The sequence below is a fragment of the Anabrus simplex genome, chromosome 8 (assembly GCF_040414725.1).
Source record: "Anabrus simplex isolate iqAnaSimp1 chromosome 8, ASM4041472v1, whole genome shotgun sequence".
Lineage (NCBI taxonomy): Eukaryota > Metazoa > Arthropoda > Insecta > Orthoptera > Tettigoniidae > Anabrus > Anabrus simplex.
In genome coordinates, this window is record NC_090272.1 from 16003375 (window position 1) to 16017618 (window position 14244).

Below are 14244 nucleotides of genomic sequence, written 5' to 3' on the forward strand. Positions count from 1 at the left end.
ACTTCTTTTTAAAAACTACTGTTCTTCTCTAATACACTTGTTTAGTTTCTCGTACAATCTTTTCTTTAGAGTCGTTTTTATCACTTTTAATGCTCTGTGTTCTTCACATTCTTCTTAATAGGTATTTTGTTATTTCTTATCATGTATATCATTACATAGCCTTAACAGTTTTTATTTTCCACCCATTTTTAAGGCCTTTAGTTCAATTTGTACTTCAACTCTTCCTGTTGCTTTCCCTTTTTTAATCTTCTTTATGGATTTCTCTAAGTCACTTTTCAGTACGTTATGTTCAACATTTTCTTCTAACACCATTACATCTTCTAATCCTATTTCTTCACCAAATAATAGAGACCATTTTCTAACTTACTGTATTAAATACGTACTTACACAATGATTTCAAAAACTTTGAAATATTTAGTTTTTATTACGTGTTTTCTATTTTCCAGGACTGTCTATTCTGTAAATCTCATGGAACTGAAACCTGAGCGTGGCTTGTATAAGCTGACAGTCAGTGCTGCTTTAGCCAAACCGGACCCACGGCTGGTGGGTAATGTGGGAGCCTCTCTCACTGTCAAAGTGATGTGTGCAGTAGGTGTGGAGAATGTAGAAGTTGGCACAGTCGATGCAGATCAAACCACTCAAGCGAAAATGTCAAAGTAAGTGAAAACCACTCTGTTTTAGGCTGGATTCTGGTGTTTGTATACGCTTTATTTAGTACAACAGAAAACCTTGTGAAATTTCTGCAAATCATTTGCTCAAAACAGATAAAAATTGCAGTTGCTGTATAATCCTCATCAGTTCCAGATAGCTGTTAAGGGATTATTTCTCATCATAGAACTCTTCTTATGGCCTTATTACAGTTTTTTTAAATATCATGTATAATGTAAAGTTTGTCATATGTCGAAAGGAACGTATAGTAGTGTAGTAGGAGGACACTAATGTATTATCATATCTGTTCCTGTCTTTCTACCCAAGGCTTCATTTGTCACTTGTTTCTTTCCATTACGTAAAATGACCCATTGAGTTGCCTTTCTCTTTCCCTTGTTCTGTGTCTTTACCTACTCTATTCATCTTTCCCTTTTCTTGTTATTTGGCTTTTCTTCATATCCCATATCAATTTCACAATGTCCTGGGAAGCACGAAAGAGCTTTTTGAAGGCAATTGATGAGAGGACAGCCTAAGTGAAGACCAGATCATAAAATTGCATTCGTATTTGCTTGTAGGGGCTTAACTGAAGGCCGCAACTTGTCTGCACTGACTGGATGCTGAACAGAAACTGCAGATATCAGTATTTTAAATTGTGTATGCCCAAGATTTAAAAGAAAGTACCATATTTGCTTGCATATAACTTGCGACCGCATATATCTTGCAACCCATTTTTAACATTTGAAATTGAAGGGGGGGGGGGGGGATCCCTTCACATAACTCGCATTAATTTCTGACGTTATATGGCTGGTTGCATCCGTTTGATGTTAAGATCAGCAACAAAATTTATCTCAGTTCATGCTAAACTCTGATTTTTTAATTGTATGAACGTCAATCTGAGTTCAATTCCCACTGAACTAGGATTAACTTTGACTGAAGAAATTTCTCTGATCAAACTCTTTGATCTCAGTTCAAGGAGTTGTTTTCTGTTCGAGATAGAAGAACAGCTGATTATGAACAAAATATTACCTGTGGTGTTACGATAAATCATAAGAAAATGCACAAAAGACTAACCTAATACATTGTTAGCTGTAGTTGTTGTCCATATATAAGCTATTTACACTTCTTATAATGCAGTGAAACGTAATTCTACAACATAACCTCTATGAATGCTTACAATATTACATTATCTCACTCATGTTTTATAGATGTCTGATTAGTTGGATTTAGAGGGTTATTCACCTATTGCCATGTTGCGGGCACTCCACAGCTCGCTGAGGATATCGTAGTATGGAATTCATGCATCTCAAATAAGATATGGGCCGTTCAAGATAGAATGGCGTCAATTCCTATGAGGTAATGCTGTTAGCTTTGTTTTTAAAATGGAACTACACTGTTTTCTACACCTAGCCTTAAATCTACAAATGTTACAAGTTGAGAACTGTGATTATTCTGAAAATCGATCCAAGTACTCCTCAAGAAAATGTAATGTATTCAAATGTGCTTCATTTGCCAGCTGGGGACTGACCTGTTTGATTCGCGCTACTTGTGAAACATGAGCCAATTATTGACATTCAGAGTGCTTCACCTTTTCCTGACAGCTACGTATTCGCTCTGCTGTGCTCATAAAAGCACTATGACCAAATGCAAGGCTCTACACTGCTGGTTGCGCAATAGTGCGTGACTGGAGAAGAGCTGTCCATGCGCCTATTGCCATGTTGCGGGCACTCCCCAGCTCGCCGAGGAGACCGTAGTATGGAATTCATGCATCAACTTGAATTACGCACAAATGAAAACACCTGTCGACAGGTTATTTTTATTCCTGTGATAGAGGATAACACAGTATGAAAAGATGTTCATTAGATACATCCAAAATAAAATATTAAAAAGGTGCCGCTTTAGAAAGCAAAAGCAGAAGATCCGTACCGAGGTGTTTCATTCCAAGCATCAGGGAACTTAGCTATTCCCAGGTCCTAATTCATTAATAATAAATGGCACAACCTACACAGACTAATGTGAATACACGCAATAAATATATAAGAATCAAGATGGTAATAACACGAAAATGATACTTGTACATACAAACTGAACACATTTGCATTGTTATTGAACAAATCTTCACAAATCATTTGGATAGCTAGCCTATAAGTAGCAGACATAATAAAACAACATTTAGAAAAGTGGATAAGAAGGCTTCAAAATACACTACTATTGATAGTAAATATATACCTACGTGTATACACACATGTCTTACATTTAGAGAACACACTCCAAAAACAGAAAAACATTGTATACCAGTGCATTAAATTAATAATCTTCAAGAAAGAATATGTAGCTCACATTAGGCCTACTGTAATGATGATGTTTGTAACTGATTTGTTTGCATATTTGGAATAGACACATGCAGTTAAAATCCTAGACTCGGCATTTTATCATTCTGCACTGTGATTTTGTCGGAAATAAATATCACACGAGAACACATTCACTTTCTTATATTAATTACTTTGTCACTGTGTCACAACACACAATTATACACAGTAGCAAATGACACTGCAACACTTGATAGTGGAGTACCTCGAAGTCTCTGACAAGTACAGATATCAACAACACTGACTCGCGCACTATAACATGCACTCTCTTGAATTCACAGACTCCACCTCGGAGCCCAATATCACTTGTCTTCGAGTCTAACCTGACTCCGAATTCAACACTTACTCGCAGTCCTGACGTGTCTGTCTCATTGACTGACAGCTCGATATATATACTGTTCAATCAACCATCTTGAATTATCGATTTCTGGAAGGGTTCTCACAACACTCTGAGGGAACACACTTGAAACATTGATCGACCAGCTAGTCGAATTGGTACTCGAACTTTCATTTACTGTTTACCAGTACACATGGAAATCTCTGCAATATTCCTCATGTCTCTACATGTATATGGATAATAAAACCTTACAGTAAGTTTCCAGAACCCTTCATATATACCATATTATAGTACAATAAGTCTAACATATGAACATTATGGAATTTTCTACTGCTTTCGAATATATAGATTTTGAGGTTAAACTTATACACAATACATATTTGAGATTATTCAAATTTATACTACATATTTACAGGGAAACCATGTACTATTAAAAATTAAATAATTGAACTTCAATTATTTAATTTTTAATGTTAATAATTTCAATACGGAACAATGAAATTTTTATCTTTAAACCATGTACTAGTCATGTTTAACATTTAATAAAAGATAATTTAGCAATAAATAACCTATAATTTAATATATATTAAACATAATAATTGGAGGTTTTACACCAGTTACGATGTCGTACCTGTGACAATTAGCCCCCCTAAAACCTTCAATATCTACCCTGTACATTCCTTAATCTAGGTCTTAAATTACATCTAGGTGTCCTTATATCTATTTCTTCATCTCTCTTAGTCCTCACTATTTAATTACACCTAGACTACCCTAATCACACTGTTTTTTCGTTGCTGCTGTTGCAGTACACATTTCGCAGCCAGATAGTTCGATCGGTGGCCATCACCTTTCCATGGGGGATCCACTGGGTCTGGGTGACGGTGTCCCTATTCTCTGTAGCAATGATCCGCAGGTCCTCGCGTGGCAGTCGACACTCCACTGACTTTCCCCTCGCTCATACGTTTGTGTTCTCCCGGGCCCACGCATCTTTGTAGTCCACCGGTGTGATGCACAGAAGAGGTTTGCACGTCGTGGACTTGGCCCTGTTGTGTCTCCTCTTTTTCCGGGGTGCTGAATGCTTAATTCAATGTTCCTATGGGCATATGGTTTCATGACGGAACTAGTGTCCTGGTCAGGTGGCACCCTCGTTTGTTGGTTGTCGTCGCTACAATGATCCCGTTGTCCCGTGGAGTTGCCATCTTGACGACGCCGGAGCTGCCGTCACTGCTTGCAGGCTTTACCCATGTCTCCGGAGCTGTCTTACTTTCACACAGCGCACTCGCTTTTTCTGCTGGGCCTTGAACTTTGGACTCCACCGAGGCTCGTACTTCGTTGCCCAAAGACTGGATTTGGTCCTTTATTTCTTGAGACAGGGCCTGAATCAAAGCAGTTAGTTGTGTGAAAATAATGCTTACCCGGTTGTTGGCTTCTTCTTCCAAGGTGACTTTGAAGTCAAAACTGCCTGGGTCCTCCTCGTTTTTTACCTGTCAAATCCTGGCGCAGCCTCTCCTGTTGGTCCGCTTTGCTTCCAGCCATCAGTAAACCTCGGGATGCCAGCGCTTTCCGTAACATCGCCACGGTCATTTGTTTGATCTTCATTGCCGAGACTTGAAGTGTCCTGTCCTATCCTGTCACGGTCACCATTTTATCATTCTGCACTGCGATTTTATTTGTCGGAAATAAATATCACATGAAAACACGTTCACTTCCTTGGATGAATTGCTTTATTTACATGGTAAGTCGCAACACACATATATACATACTAACAAGTAACACTGCAACTCTTTAATAGCGGAGTACCCTGAAGTCGATTCTGACAAATACAGATATCAACAACACTGACTTGCGCACTATAACATACACTCTCTTGAACTCACCGACTCCACCTCGAGCCCAACATCACTTGTCGTGGAGTCCAACTCTTACTTGCAGTCCTGACGTGACTGTCTCACTGACTGACAGCTCAGTATACAGTGGAACCTCGATTCTCCGTTTTTGGAGGGACCACCGAAAAAAAAACAACGTACAACACGGGAAAACGGAAAATCCGGGAATGAATGAACCATGAACAATTTGGCTAAACATCACAAAAAAGAAATATGTATACTTGAAATCTTACAAACACCCCTAAACCAAACCATACTACAGCCCCAATGGGCCTTCCGCCAACCAAGTGACCGCTGCTCGGTCCGAACGCCTGCAGATTTCGAGGTGATGCATGGTCGGTATGACGAATCCTCTCGGCCATTATTCCTGGCTCTCTAGACCGGGGTCACCATCTCACCATTAAATAGCGCCTCAATTAAAGGTAATCGTAGAATGAGTGAACCTGGAACCATCCCTCATATCCAGGTAAAAACGCCTGACCTGGCCGGGATTCGAACCTGGGTTCTCCGGGTGAGAGGCAGGCAAGTTCGACCGCAGGGCCGGCTTCAAAGATTAATTACCGGTACGCGACTTAAGTCTCGAAACTTCACATTGAGTTTTACCGGGGAAACTTCGCCGGTTTCCTCTGAAAACTTCTTTCAGTTCAGCAACTTTGATTGGTCAAACTGTTCGGAAAATCTAACATCAAACCAAACTATCGACTGCAAGTATTTTTTAATTCTCTAATCTAATAAAATAAAGCATATTGGATACAAAAGCACCCAACATGATGGCGAAATCCCATTTTCTTTAAATCATCCATTGTAATTTGGTCACCGGTATACTGTTCGTACTCAGTTTGTGGAAATCTTGTACCACAAAAATTAGGCCGACATTGACTTTTAAAGGTTATGTTGAACTCAAGAATATTGTTTCGAATGTAAGTATTCTCAAGTTTTCAAATGCATTGTATTCAATTATGTCCGTCACTAATCATGATTAAATTGGAAAGAGAAAAAATATCATCAAAACTTCCAAATTTACGGTTATTTGCGACCTTGAGCTCAGCTGGAAAACACGCTCGCTGTCTAAGTCGGTACGAGTGCGAAATTACGCAAAGGTTTTTACATGTAACGTGCGCAAATAAAACGACTGTGGTTTTAACATTTTAACACAAGAACATGAAATTCCCAGTCTCACATTAAGACCAAAACTGTAATAGGCGATCCCAAAACCTCCCATGGTTTTATGTATGTAAGGTGCAACATCTGTTCTGGTCTCGATAACGTATTTTACAATGCTTAGTAAAGCTAAAGGTTCCACCTATTCAATACGTTATCGTAATGGTCTATTTAGAACATCACATATTTATTTAACTTATCATAAAATACATCTTTGGTACCGGTTTCGGCAATCCACTATGCCATCATCAGCCATTGAGTTTTTTATAGCAAGGAACATTCAAAAATTTAAAAATATGCAATAGCAAGTCCTATTCTTACATGAAAAACATTAAAAATATAGCCAAATAGCATAGGCCCATTGTACTATACAAATTAACATGTCTTTTTTGAAAAATACAATATTATTTAGTGCATCTAAAATTATTTTATATATAATTGGCAAAGTCTATGATTTGGTATACCTTATGTACAATAGAATCATGTAAAATTGATAAAAGAATCTACTTTTTGCCATTTAACCAGTTTTTAAAACAACAAGTCCTATTTTACATGGAAAATATTAAAACTTGGCTAGTTACTACTGTACATAAGGTATACCAAATCATAGACTTTGCCAATTATATATAAAATAATTTTAGATGCACTAAATAATATTGTATTTTTCAAAAAAGACATGTTAATTTGTATAGTACAATGGGCCTATGCTATTTGGCTATATTTTTAATGTTTTTCATGTAAGAATAGGACTTGCTATTGCATATTTTTAAATTTTTGAATGTTCCTTGCTATAAAAAACTCAATGGCTGATGATGGCATAGTGGATTGCCGAAACCGGTACCAAAGATGTATTTTATGATAAGTTAAATAAATATGTGATGTTCTAAATAGACCATTACGATAACGTATTGAATAGGTGGAACCTTTAGCTTTACTAAGCATTGTAAAATCTTGAGTCAATACGGACAAAAAATGAAGTTTTTAATACTAAAACTCGATAACGTAATCGTATACGGTAATATTAAAATACTAAATTTGTGTTACTTAAGTAGGAGAAGTTTAGATTCCTGCCTGAAAGCTCAGTGACTATACAGTGCCCTGAGAGAAGTGCCGAAAACCTGCTCGGCGATACACTCGGGAAACAAAAAATCATCTGACCCTGGACATAATGTAGACGCTTTGCAAATACGAACATTTGACGAAACTCGTTCCGCCTTCCAATTGTTGTGGACACTCTCTGCTTTGTGATTTTGATTCTCTAAACAATACCACCCGAATGCGATGCCAAGATGGTCCCTTATGCAAGTTCACCGCCGATCACTTTTCCGCTTCCTCAAATTACTGCAATGACTGGACGTTAACACCAAGATCCGCAAGTATTCGTTGCCATCATTTATTGAGATACAGTCTCTTGAAAAACGCGTGATCGAGGATTTAGCGTTGACGGGACTGAAATTTCTGAACGGTTGATGCGGGAAATCGTTTCTTCGAGGAACGGATAACGCAGGATTTTTGCAACGTGATTTAATTAGGATGCTCGCGGGACCACGTAATTTGAACTGATAATACGAGAAAACGTAGCTTCCGGGAACGTATAATCGAGGGTCTTCTGTATATAATATTCAATCAACCATCTAGAATTATCAATTTCTGGAAGAGTTCGTACAACACTCTAATGGAACACACTCGAAACATCGATCGACCAGCTAGTTGAATGGGAACTCGAACTTTCGTTTACTGTTTACCAATACACATGGAAATCTCTACAACATTCCTAATGTGTCTACATGTATCTGGATAATAAAACTTTATAGTAAGTTTCCAGAAACCTTCATATATACCAAATTATAGTTTAATAAGTCTAACATATGAACATTACGGAATTTTCTACTGCTTTTGACTATATTCGGGAGATAGTAGGTTCGAACCCCACTGTCGGCAGCCCTGAAAATGGTTTTCCATGGTTTCCTGGGGCTGTAACTTAATTAAGGCCACAGCCGCTTCTTTCCCACTCCTAGCCCTTTCCTATCCCATCGTCGCCGTAAGACCTATCTGTCTCGGTGCGACGTAAAACAACTAGCAAAAAAAAAAAAAAAAGAAAAAGCTCTATATATAGATTTTGAGGTTAAACTTGTACACAATATGTATTTGAGATTATACAAATTTATACTACATATTTACAGGGAAACCCTGTACTAGTCATGTTTAACATTTAATAAAAGATAATTTAGCATTAAATAAACTATAATTAAAATATATTAAACATAATAATTGAAGGTTTTACGCCAGTTATGTCATACCCACGACAATTATCCTCCCTAAAACCTTCAATATCTACTCTGTACATTCCTTAATCTAGGTCTTAAATTATAATTGCGTGTCCTTATATCTATGTCTTGGTCTCTCTTAGTCCTCACTGTTTAATTACACTTAGACTACTCAGTCACACTGTCTTCTTGTAGGCGCTGTTGCAGTACACATTTCGCAGCCAGATAGTTCGATCGGTAGCCACCACCTTTCCATGGGGGATTAGCAGAGTCTTGCTGACGGTGTCCCTGTTCTTTGGTAGCAATGATCCACATGTCCTCGCGTGGCAGTCGACACTCCACTGACTTTCCCCTCGCTTGTACCTTTGTGTTCTGCCAGGACCCACGTGTCTTCGTAGTCCACCGGGGTGATGCACAGGAGAGGCTCCCACGTCGTGGACTTGGCCCTGTTGAGTCTTCTCTTTTTCTGGGGTGCTGAATTCAGTGTTCCTACCAGAATATGGTTTCGTGCCGGAACTAGTGTCCTGGTCAGGTGGCACCCTCGTTTGTTGGTTGTCGTCGCTGCAATGATCCCATCGCCCCGTGGAGTTGCCATCTTCACGACACCAGAGCCACCATCGGTGCTTGCAGGCTTCACCCGTGTCTCTGCAGCTGTTGTGCTTTCACACAGGGAACTCGGTTTTTCCACTGGGCCTTGAACTACGGACTCCACTATCGCTACAATGATCCCGTCGTCCCGTGGAGTTGCAATCTTCACGACGCCGGAGCCGCGGTCACTGCTTGCAGGCTTCACCCGTGTCTCCAGAGCTGTGTCACTTGCTTTTTCCGCCTGGCCTTGAACTACGGACTCCACTGAGGCTCGTACTTCGTTGCTCAAAGACTTGATTTGGCCCTTTATTTCTTGAGGCTAGGCCTCAATTTTACATCGGAGTTTTTTGGATTGTGCCTCGAATTTTCCAGACTGGGCCTCGATTTTTTCACTCGAGTTTTTCGGACTGGGCCTGTATCAATGCAGTTGGTTGTGCGAACATAACGCTTACCCGGTCGTTGGTTTCTTCCTATGAGGTGACTGCGAAGTCGAAACTGCCTGGGTCCTCCGTGTTGTCTATCAAATCCTAGTGCAGCCTCCTCTGTAGGTCCGCTTTGCTTCCAGCCGTCGGTAAGCTTCGGGATGCCAGCGCTTTCCATACCATCGCACTGGTCATTTGTTCGATCTTCATTGCCGAGTCTTGAAGTGTCTTGTCGTTTACTGTCACGGTTGCCATTTTATCGTTCTGTCATACGATTTTATTTTACGTAAATAAATATCATACGAGAACACGTTCACTTCCTTGTATAAATTACTTTATTTACACGGTAAGTCACAACACACAATTATACATACTAGCAAGTGACACTGCGACTCTTAATAGCGGAGTACCCTGAAGTCGATTCTGCAAGTACAGATATCAACAACACTGACTCGCGCACTATAACATACACTCTCTTGAAGTCACAGACTCAACCTCGGAGATAACATCGCCTGTCTTGGACTCCAACCTGACTCCGAGTCCAACACTTACTCACTGTCCTGATGTGACTGTCTCACTGACTGACAGCTCGATATATATACTATTCGATCAACCCTCTAGAATTATCGATTTCTGGAAGAGTTCTTACAACACTCTCATGGAACACACTTGAAACATCGATCGACCAGCTAGTCGAATGCGTACTCTAACTTTCGTTTACTGTTTACCAATACACGTGGAAATCTCTACAACATTCCTCATGTCTCTACATGTATCTGGATAATAAAACCTTACAGTAAGTTTCCAGAACCCTTCATATATACCAAATTATATTACAATAAGTCTTAACATACAAACATTATGGAGTTTTCTACTGCCATTGACTATATAGATTTTGAGGTTAAACTTATACACACTACATATTTGAGGTTATACAAATTTATACGACATATTTACAGGGAAACCATGTACTAGTCATATTTAACATTTAGTAAAAGATAATTTAGATTTAAATAAACTATAATTAATATTAAACATAATAATTGAATGTTTTACACAACTTATGATGTCGTACCTACGACAATTGTATAAACTACAATGAAAGTACATTTAACATAATAATTGAAGGTTTTACACCAGTTATGATGTCGTACGTGTGACCATTATAATACCAAGACATTTTCAAATCAAAACAGTTTACAACTTCAGTATGAATTACAGATCATGATGAGGAAAACATATTTTACCTGTGACTTAGGAGACTGGAGAACATCAATAATCCATCAATTCTTTCAATATTTATGGTATTTACAAAACAGTTGTATCAAAAGCAAGAATCTCTAATATTGGCAAAAAGAAAACCTGTGAAATAGAATGGTTTCTATGAAAGTTAAAAGGCAGATCTGATGAGTAATCACACCAGGTATTATTCAGTACTATGAACAGATTGTTGTAAAGGTACACGACTGCAGAAATCAGAGAAAGGAAAAAAAAAAAAAAAAAAAAAAAAAAAGATCTGTGCCCAGTGTTCACCACAAGTAACTTTACTTACTTTACTAATTGCCATCTGAATAACATTTTTTTTTTTAATAATTTCCAGGATATGATATACTATATCAGGATGAGTATACCTCCAGTTATGATTTCTGTATGGTTTGGAAAATTGATATCTAAAATCTACTGAGATATACTGAGATCTTTATATGTTTTGTGGGGCTTTCTGCACTAAAATAATTATGCTCAGATGGAATGCACTGTGTAACAACACTGACTGTACTGCTACATGGACTGGGATCTATCGTATTATTCTGTTAATTTGTCCCTCCAAAATCTAACTTCCTATTTAAAATCCTACGGGGAACCTTTTCAGTCTGAAAAAAAAAATAAATAAAATGAAGTAATACAATATCTAATCCAAATTACTTGGCCTACAGGTACCTTTTTTAGATGATCTGGAAAGTCAAACAGTGTTGGCACTGCATCATCTTTCAGAATTTTGTTCTCTTCAGATTGCCAGAAACTTGCTTCTGTGAAGTGAATTGAACTAGTCTGTGGGAATAAGTTGGAGCCAACTTGTCTCTTTTAACAGCAACAAGCCACTTCGACAGAAGTTGAGGCTTATTCAATGGAAACCTGTAAGCAATATGTCTAAAATTAATAGCCATGTGTTCAAAATCAAAGAAATGTATTTCATTCTATCTCCTTTTTTCTCAACCATTCCTGGTACAATGACAGAACATTCTCTCATTGATTTATCACAAAATATTCTTCTGCTTCATAAATAGAACCGCATGTGGTGGAGCCAGCAATCATTCATCTTTCCCTACATTATTTAACATTTTGAAAATATTCTTCCTGGAATAGCTCATTACACTAGTGCTACTCTACCTCATAATTCTGAATGTTTCTAACAATGAAAAGAATACCTATCTTAGTTTAAGTTTGTCTGAATTAAATATATTTTTACCAGTTTGGTTAAATTTAAGAGAAAAAATCATTTAGGATGCAAAATTCCCTCCCATACTATTCTCATCTAAAATACCAATATTAGGCCTACTGATTTTATAAACTCAAACTGAAAGATTTTCTGAGCACAAATTAAAATTGAAAATGTGTTCTAACTTTTCTATTACAGGAACATTATGATTCACATAGGGAAGAAGGTAAAGGAGCATGAATATTAATCAAATATGAATATAACAGTTAAACAGGTAGTTTGATTAGTGTTTTCTTGTGCAAAGTAGGAGTCAACCTAGTAAAACTTCTGTGGAACAGCATATTTAACAGTTCTTTTATTATAAAGGAGATATGAACAAATGGATAATGGTATCAGTAAATCATTTTTCTGATAATTGTTAATAAACTGAAGCCATAATTCGACCAAAAAATAGATGGGTTTACCCAGTTTTATCACTCATGTTTTTCAAATTCTAGGCCCGTGTTTATTGACATTTTAATACGGTACACAGTCTGTAAGAACAAAATGTGCGCCTTTTCCAATAGCTGTTTTGTTCTTAAGCATTGTCCGTAATGAAATGAAAAACGCCAAGAAGAAAAAGCCTAAACATTGACAATGCCACGCCTATATATCCCTGAATCCACCACTCGGTAGCCATTCTCAATTATGGTAATTTTATAATATTTCAATTTCTACTCTCTTGTGATAAGAAATACCAGAGCCTTTCTGAAACCGATTTGTGCAATTGAAAGCTGCACAAGAGGTCACCATCGTGAATAGTTCCCCACTCCGCACTTACGGCTCAACTTAGGCCTACTCTCCTTTAATATCGCCGATCAATGTAAGCATACAATAGAGGGAAATTTGATTGATCCACCTTTTTTTAATACGTAATATGTTGTTAATATAATCACAACATTTTTTATTCAGTACCGGTTTAGGTGTCTCTGGACACCATCTTCAGCTGAAACAGGTTGTAGGAACAAAGATATACAAGTATGTAGTACATATAATAGACCCTTAGTAATCAGTGACATTAATAGGATGAAGTAAAAATACAATGCTTAAAAGAATATAAAAAAGTTATGTGCTTGTTGGTCAAAGTATAAAATGAAAGTGAAGATATTAACAAATGTTTAAAGACTTGATCACTTTGGAATGGTTAAAAAGTCTCAAGCGTAGCACTGCTAAACACTAGGTGAAAATAAAACACGGGCATCCAAAAACTGACATAGGATGCAGTCCTTCCACAGAGTATTGACAATAAAGTAACATAAGTAGGTTTCATGGTGGCAACATCAACTCATAAAAAAGCCATCATTTATGAGGCACTCGAAGAAGTGGATCATATTGCAGGCAAAGAGAACGTGATGATATGGCCAGAAAGTTCTCGATCCAATTTGGAACCTGAAGTATGAAAAGTAAAGAAGTAAGTATAAATAACCACCTAATCGATACTTTATTAATGCCTCAGGCAAAATTGAATAAAATTAAAACTTACAGGACATGTTTCGACCACTTAGTGGTCCTCTTCAGCTGTATAAATAAAGAACTGAAAAGAAAAACATTGACAATAAGCACAAATAAAAGTTCTTTGGAGACTCCTTTGATAAAAATGGAGGTCGTCAGAATAGGTCATCTTGCCTTTCGTTCTTGTTTGGAAAAGATGTTTATTCTGCGCTGTCTAGAGGGTCTGTCTTTGAGCGCGACCTGGTGAAGTAACGATCATGACGTTGGTCTTGTCGCACGATTCGTGGCGCACTGTGGTGTGTAATATGATATGTTGAGGTCATCTGGCAGAATTGTGTGGCAAGTACCCATGGCTGACCCCAGTTGTTGCTGCGAGATTGTCTACCGATCGCGAGCGGTTAGCACGCACAACGTTGCTACTTCTTGGATCTTGCGTTCCATTCAAACTGTTTGTGGCCGACCAGTACGCACATGATCTTCCAAAATGTCCTGTCCTTGCTCAAAACGTCGGTGCCACCTAAACGCAATACGCCGACTCAGTACGTCCTCACCGTAAACCTGCTGCATCATCTCAAATGTTTCGGCAGCGGTTTTGCCTAATTTCTGACAGAACTTGCTATTTGCCCGCTGCTCAAACTGTG

The 14244-nt window shown here is 38.0% G+C and overlaps 1 protein-coding gene across 1 annotated transcript in view; it reads left to right on the forward strand.

Annotated features, from left to right (window-relative positions):
- Positions 1–14244, forward strand: part of OstDelta (oligosaccharide transferase delta subunit) — a 427988-nt gene that overhangs the window by 255649 nt on the left and 158095 nt on the right. Inside the window, exon 8 of the mRNA XM_067152997.2 lies at positions 447–656. Coding sequence (XP_067009098.1) covers positions 447–656 — 210 coding nt within the window. The remainder of the gene's footprint in view (positions 1–446; positions 657–14244) is intronic.